Raw genomic sequence first — 8,068 nt, 5'->3', positions numbered from 1 at the left:
AATATTTTGAATCCCATGGTTCTCTTTCCATCCTAGTTCTTTTGTCTTCATGTATATCAAATCATAACGTCCTGTCCTTTGAAATTCTATAATCTCATTACATATCTTCTCAAGATATTCCTTTTTGGCCCTGTCCGTGGCTCTTTTCAATTCATTCCTCAGTCTCCTGTCTATGCTATGCTATGCTATGAGCATATTATTGATTTTAACTGTCATAGTATTAAAATGCATTTTTAGTGAACAACATATTCCTAATGTCTTTTTAAAGTTGTACAAGGCTCGTCCACAAAGTAAGTTTCCCTGGGGCCATTTGCAGACATAAAACACAATTTCATGGAAATATTTATTGCAACAGATACAGCAAGTGTTCAGCTATTTTTCAACATAATCACAACCGGAACTGAAACATTTGTCATACCGTGGGACCAACTTTTGAATACCTGTGTCGTAGAAGTCTGCCGCCTGGGATTGGAACCACTGTGTGACAACCGTCTCTGCCTCTCTGTCATTCTCAAAACCCTGACGCTCACCAGACAGGAATTTCTTGAGGTGCAGAAGATGGAAATCACTAGGAGTGAGGTCCAGGCTGTAGGGTGGATATTTAAACACCTCCCAGCTGGACTCCAGCAGGAGACTTGCTGTCCATTGAACCGTATGCGGCCTAGTGTTATCATGCAGGAAGACAATACCGGCACTATGCATCCTGTGCCGCTTGTTCTGAATGGCCCATCGCAATTTCTGCAGTGTTTCACAGTAACGCTCAGCATTCATCATCTCACCTCTGGTCAGGAAGTCAACGTGGAGAATGCCCTGTCTGTCTCAGAATACCCTGCACAGCACTTTCCACGCCGACGTCTGCTTGAATTTCATCTTACAGGGAGATCCACTGTGATGCCAATGCATTGACTGCTGCTTGGTTTCTGGGGTAATGTGTGCAATCCACGTTTCATCACCTGTGATGATCTGGTCCAGAAACTCATCGCCGTCATCGTGGTACTGCTGCAGAAATGTCAATGCTGACTCCATGCGCTTTGTTTTGTGTTCTGGTGTCGGTTGCTTCGGCACCCACCTGGCGCACAATTTCCTGAACAACAGGTGCTCCATGACAATTTCGAGCAACAAGGAGCAGGAAATCTGCAGGACATGACTGCTGAGTTCTGTAATTGTGACGCGACGATTCTCCATAATGCATTCTCGCACAAGCTCCACCAGGTGTCTGTAATGATGGATGGCCGCCCACCGCGCTTCTCATCATGCACACTTTGTCGACCTGCTGAGAACTGTCTGCACCAGTGATGCACCATCTGCTTGCTCATGACGTTAGGCCCATAGACCCAGCACAGCTGATGATGAATTTCGATCGGCACTATGCTCTGTGCATTGAAAAACTTTATAACTGACCGCACTTCACAGTCGGCGGGAGCTGGAATAAGAGCCTGCATCTTCAACAGCTGCAATAATGCTACTACGGGAATGCAGGAAATTTCGTTTGTGCATGCGCCATGCTACGTCATTGCTCTATCACGTACGCGCGGTCACTTCACGCAATATAGGGTTTGCTAGCTGTGGGAAAAGTGGGAAACTTACTTTGTGGATGTGCTACATATTATTGACAGATACGTTAGTAGAATAGGATATTAAATCCCATAATTATTCACTATTTTTCAAGCCTTTGGGGGAGGGGCAGTAACACAAGACACTTCAGATATCAAACCAATTACAAGTCTTACCTCGTGTGGTTACATTTAACAGCTGCGTGTGATTGTAATCCTGCAGGGGGTTGCGATGCATTGAAACTTCTAGCCCCAAATTCATCAGTTGTGCATTCCTTCCTTCTCTACGAGCTTTGGATCGAGCAAACATTTGCTATTAAAAGAAACCATATTATAAACCTCCCCACCAATGGTATCTCCACCTTATCATGGTGGTGGGGTTTGAGAGCTCCTGAGACCCTGAGTGCTATGCCAGCAGTAGCATGGCTACTGGTACAGCCACCCATGCCTGGACAGGTCAAGGGGTAAGAGCCAGACAAAGAGGGATACCCTGGCCCTCCAGGTTGGGGGTTGGGCATGAGGCTAACAACCTCACACCGTAAAAACTAAATTGTTCAGAAATCCGAGGAAAGAGTAGCCGGACGGACCTATTCAAGAGGACCTGGAAAATGTTTAAAGGATTTGAGAATTGGATCTTGGAATGTATTATCTCTTTACAGAGCCGGAGCACTAAAAATGCTACTTCAACAACTAGATAGCTATAAACTAGATCTCACTGCTGTACAAGAACTGAGGTGGTTGGGTAAAGGAGTCCTGGAAAAGAGGGATCATGTTGTATTCTGAAGGTGTCAGAAGAAGAGTCACATGTCTGGAACAGGTTTTATTATTAATAAAAAAAGGAAACATCTTATTTTAGACTTCCAGGCAAAATCTCACAGAACATGTAGGCTATGAATTAAGGGAAAGTTTTTTAACTATAGCCTTATTTGTGCACATGCCACAACTGAAGATAAAAGTGATGAGGAGAAAGACTTCTTTTAAGATGAACTGGATGAAATATACGGCGAATGTCCAAAAAGGGATTGTAAAATAATCATAGGGGACATGAATGCTAAAGTGGGGAATGAGGATTTATATAAATCGATTATTGGAAAACATAGCCTACATAACAAGTCAAACGATAATGGGATGAGATTGATAAATTTTGCTTCTTCAAGAAACATGGCAGTAGGTAGTACAATGTTCATCACAAGGATATACATAAATGAACCTGGAAATCCCCTAATGGAAATGTGTTTAATCAAACTGATCACATCCTAATAGATGTAAAACATTGTTCACATTTGATGGATGTTAGGAGCTACAGGGGGGCCAACATTGACTATGATCATTACTTAATAATATCAAAGATTTGAAGTCTAATATCTAATGCAAGGAAGATACATAGATCCCAAGCTAAGAAATTGAATTGTGTAAAATTGGTGGAACAAGGAGTTGCAACCAGATATATTGGATTAATTAGTAAATGACTGGTCAGCGAAGCCTGAAGGGACCTCAGAGATGTTATTATAAATGCAGCTGGTGCAGTTTTAGGAAGAATGGAAAGGATAAAGTATAAGAATTGGTTTCATGGAGAGTGCGAGCAAGTGATAAATCAAAAAAACCAGACATATAAGAGAATGAAGCAAAGGAACCAAACTCGAGGGGCCATGGAAGATTACTGTGAAGCGAGAAGAAAAAAAAGAAGATTGCATAAAAAGAAGAAAAGGGAATATGATAAACAAGAACTGTTGAACTGAAGCATTCAAGAAGTTCAAACGAAATTAGAGCGTTTTATCAAAAACTAAACAAGAGTTGAAAGAACTTTCAACCTAGAACCACCTTATGTAGAGATAAAGAAGGCACAATATTGAGTAGCAATGAAGCAATACTGGAAAGATGGGCGCTATATTTTGAGGAATTATTAAATGGTAACACCTCTGAACAAGTGGAAGGTATGACCATAGACCGGGATCAAGGAAATGTTGAGGTTGAAGAGCCAGCACCGACCATAAAAGAAGTAGAACAAGCTATCAAAAAATTGAAAAATAATATAGCTCCAGGAATGGATCTCATCATGGCAGAATCAGTGAAATTTGCAGGCCCAGAATATGCTAAGCACTTACATCAGCTAATAGTTAAGATATGGATAACTGAAATGATCCCAGAGGAATGGAACCTAAGTATTGTATGCCCTATCCATAAGAAAGGCGATGTCATGGTATGCTCTAATTATAGAGGAATTAGTCTGTTGTGCATAGCATATAAAATATTTTCCAACATTCTATTTAACAGACTCTCTCCCTTTGTGGGAGGCATAATTGGGGATTACCAATGTGGGTTTTGTCAAGGAAGATCAACTAACGATCAGATTTTCACTATTCGCCAGGTCCTTGAAAAGTATAATGAATTTCAAATTTAAACACATCATCTTTTCATTGACTTCCGATCAACCCATGACTCCATAGATAGAGATAGTCTTTTTCTGGCAATGGAAGAGATGGGCATTCCGCGGAAGTTAATCGTCTTAGTCAGAGCCACTATGAGAAAGACCCAATGCCAAATTAAGATTCAGAATATGCTGTCCAGCCCTATAATAACTAGAAATGGAGTTCAACAAGGGGATTCCCTAGACTGCTTTTTGTTCAACATAGCATTAGAGAAGGTAGAGATGCAGGCATAAACACAAGGGGAACTGTATTCTATAAGTCAGTTCAAATTTTGGCATTTGCAGATGATATTGATATAATTGGAAGAACACAAAAATCTATGAAAGAAGCTTTTCTTAATCTGGAAAGAGCAGCAAAAAAGATGAATCTACAAATTAACCAAAATAAAACAAAGTACATGCAGGTAACCAAGAAAGACTGTGCTAATGGACCTGCATATATTGAAATTGGCTCATATAAATTTGAGGTTGTATGTAGTTTTACTTACCTTGGATCAGAAGTTAACTGCAAAAATGATATCAGTGATGAAATAAAAAAGCGTGTACTTGCGGCAAATAAATGTCTCCATGGCCTTAGGAAACACCTGAAATCCCAATTAATACCCAGGAAAACCAAAACTGTGATGTATAAAGTACTTATAAGATCAGTGCTATCTTATGCGTCTGAGACCTGTCCACTGTCAAGATTGAATGAAAGACTGTTAAGTATATTTGAAAGGAGGATCCTGAGATGTATCTTTGGACCGGTAGAAGAAAATGGATATGGAGGAAGAGGTATAACCATGAGCCATACAAACTATTTAATGAACCAGACATTACTGGATTTATAAAGGCGAAAAGGCTTGAATGGGCTGGACACATAATACGTGTCAGCGAGAATATAACGATTAAGAAAATACTTAATACTAAACCAGAAGGAAATAGGAAAGTTGGAAGATCAAGACTGAGATGAGAAGAATGTGTGTGGCAGGATATAAGAATTTTGGGTGTAAAGAACTGGAGGAATGTAGCATCGAATGGAGAAGAATGTCGAGCAAACCTGAAGAAGGCCAGGGTTCACAAAGGGCTGTCGTGCCAGTGATGATGATGATGATGATGATGATGATGATGATGATGATGATGATATTATAAACCTAACACAGTGCATATAAACTGAGTGAAAAGTAGGGACAAACCCTTGTTACCTGTACGAATGGATCCATATCAAAACGATATCTTGACTCAATATGTTAATTCGTCAGAAACGTTAAAAAACAATTGTATACATTTAATACATCAATGTTTGTACCACAGACCCAAAACCCTCACAGCACACAAACTTTCACTGCACCCATAAGATACATAACGTACCGTTGCTTATATTTTGAAATCGCAAATGTTAAACTCAACCGCTGGATATACGCGTAGCCAACTTTCCAACAGGTAATTCTTTCACTATTCCCATCGTACATGTACCTTTATTTCCATGTGCAATATTTGCAAATTTTAGAATGTCTTATGCACAGAACCTTCTAAATATGTTAAATGTTCTTAACAGAATTTCTGTACTTTAATCTACATATATATTATGTAAACATAATATTATTGTTTTGGGGAACATATAGGGAAATTACGTTTGGCGAAGGGTCCGTAGTGGAGAAGCTTTCCATTGCATTTAGCACATAATGAAGACCGATTACTAGGAACATGTAACACGCTCTCTTTGCTTGTAGAAAATATACGATACATAAAGATTATAGTCTCTCGAGATGTCAAGCAATATAGGTCCGTAGGTAGATACTAGAGGATGGGTCAAAACAATTCTGAGGAACTCTCTGTCCGCAATACAGAAACACCATCTTCCTATAAATATAAAATCATTATCATATAAAATTGAATTGTTTAAACCAGCATTAAAGAGATATCTTTGCTCGTGGTCATTTTATTCATTAGAGGAGTTTTTTAATCAAAATAATTTGTAAATGCTGATTGGATGTAAATGGGATTAACTGTATGTTATATTTTTTAATTTTAATTATGTTTATTACTTAGTATTATGTGATATTGTTTTATGATTAATGTTTAATGATTGTGACAAATGAACTAAGAATAGTAAGAAGTAAAAGGTTGTATTTCTAACAGTGTCCCTTATGGGGATCTATGAATGTATAATGGCGATTGCTTGCTTGCTTTTACTTTTACTTACATATTTTATAAACTTTAACGATGTACTCATTGACAGTGTTTTTGACAAAAGGCTCAAATTGTGATGTACATGTATAATTAAGATGTAGCTATGTAATCTATAATCTTATTACTTATTAGCGATGTACTCATTGACACTGTTCCTGCTAACAGTCTCAAATTGAAGGACATTTAACTTATATTTATGTAATTTGTATTCTTATTAATCTTTTGATTAGATTGTTATTGTGCAGAATCACTGTGTTTGACTTGTTCCATATCCTATGGTGTCTACCTGTATCTGGATTTTACGGAATGTAAATAAATTGAATTGAATTGAATTGAACCACGTTCAGCCGAAACGAATCTTCCAAGTTACACGGCGTCACATCTGACAAGCCCGCAATCCCAATATTCACCTCAGCATCTCATACATTAAAAGAAGTTTTGATAAAGAAATCTGAAAATTGTACTGTCTTTATCTTTCTTGAAAACCTGATTTGTTATGTGGCTAGCTTAACAGACAACATTGAGGCCGCTATCCCGCTTGCCAAAACGACTGTTCCTGTTGTCTGAATTCAGTTGCACCTAGACGCTCGCGTGATGGAGCAACCGATTAGGTAATTAGCAACAATCGAGAAATAAAAAATACCACCTCGCTGCATGCTAATCTCGTTATTGCTATGCAACTACACAGCTTAAAGTGCTTTCAAGGTACCTCGTTCGATCGCTCGCTGTTTTGGTTTCAAACTCGTCAGTGGGAGAAGTCTAATGAAAAATGATGTGGCAGTTGCAAATAAAAGAAATTACGTGTCGCATAAGGGAATTTTCATTCCATCGAAAGCACTAGTGGAAGGGCAGACTAGAAAAATTGCAGCAATGATTGATACAAATCAGTCGTGAGATGTTCATATTTTGTTCAAACTGTACTGATTGTTTACAAATGGCCGCCGCTAAATTTGTAAAACTTTCGTACTAAATACCGCAGTGATCTTGCACATTATAAAAATGACACAAGCAGTACAAGATATTCTCCTGGCAGGAGCAGTTGAATTGTATGTGAAAACTACAGAACCTTCAGACATTAGAGAGCTTGGTTCACCAAGGTATATTTATTGACCTATCTTAAAAATCGCAAAGCTCAATTTCACAAATCATTTTTTTCTCAGCTCGAAAATTGTGACACTTATTATGTTAAATGCAGACATGACTTAAGAAAACAGGTGAAATCAAGAGGATCGAATTCTACCCACAAATTTCTCAAAATTCAGTGAGAAAACTCAAATACAGGCAGAAATTACTAGAAATCTGCAGTATGTGCAACTATTAAACATTTCTTCTCATATATTTTAACATTTTTTTTCGAAATGAAACATTGCAACTTCTGAAGAAGGATAACTTCAACAATTACAGCTGAACTTATACATATATATATATATAAAATAATCATTCAAATTTAAGTAAAACATAATTGTCAGTGTTGAAGTTCTGAAATAAATTAGGATGTTTCTTAATACAATTATTGACTTTCGACTTCATCCATTGTCTTATTTTTATTTATTTAAAACATTTCATAAACTGGACCCTGCCTCCACCCTCAAGTAGGAATCCTAATCATATGAGTCCATTCAACAGAGCTAGTCCTTATATCCAGACACCAGAACAAAACATAAGCCAGGATATATGAACCTTGTGTTTAGTTCTAGTGTCTGGAGACAGGGACTAGCTCCATTGAAACTTCATTTCTTTAAATCACATATTTTCGAATTTTGCAATTGTAAGCTTTGGCAGAATCATGTAAAATATTTGCAACGAAGCGCAGATAATAACCACTTCATTCATATTTCAGTTATTGGCTCTCTTATATAAAAAGACAAAATGCAATTATGGTCCAGGTACAAAACTAAATTTTTGTCTTGTACCA

At 37.9% G+C, this 8,068-nt stretch overlaps 1 protein-coding gene across 1 annotated transcript in view; it reads right to left on the bottom strand.

Annotated features, from left to right (window-relative positions):
• Window positions 1-5,318, bottom strand: part of LOC111871424 (anillin) — a 91,115-nt gene extending 85,797 nt beyond the window's left edge. Inside the window, exons 1-2 of the mRNA XM_033754244.1 lie at window positions 5,166-5,318; window positions 1,731-1,866 (exon numbers count right to left, since the gene is read on the bottom strand). Of these exons, the coding sequence (XP_033610135.1) occupies window positions 1,731-1,866; window positions 5,166-5,183 (154 nt within the window). The 5' untranslated portion in view covers window positions 5,184-5,318. The remainder of the gene's footprint in view (window positions 1-1,730; window positions 1,867-5,165) is intronic.
• Window positions 5,319-8,068: the final 2,750 nt, after the last annotated feature.

The sequence above is a fragment of the Cryptotermes secundus genome, unplaced genomic scaffold, assembly GCF_002891405.2.
Source record: "Cryptotermes secundus unplaced genomic scaffold, Csec_1.0 scaffold269, whole genome shotgun sequence".
NCBI classification, from domain to species: Eukaryota; Metazoa; Arthropoda; class Insecta; order Blattodea; family Kalotermitidae; genus Cryptotermes; species Cryptotermes secundus.
The sequence above is the reverse complement of the archived record's forward strand: the minus strand, read 5'-3'. Positions and strand labels throughout refer to the sequence as shown.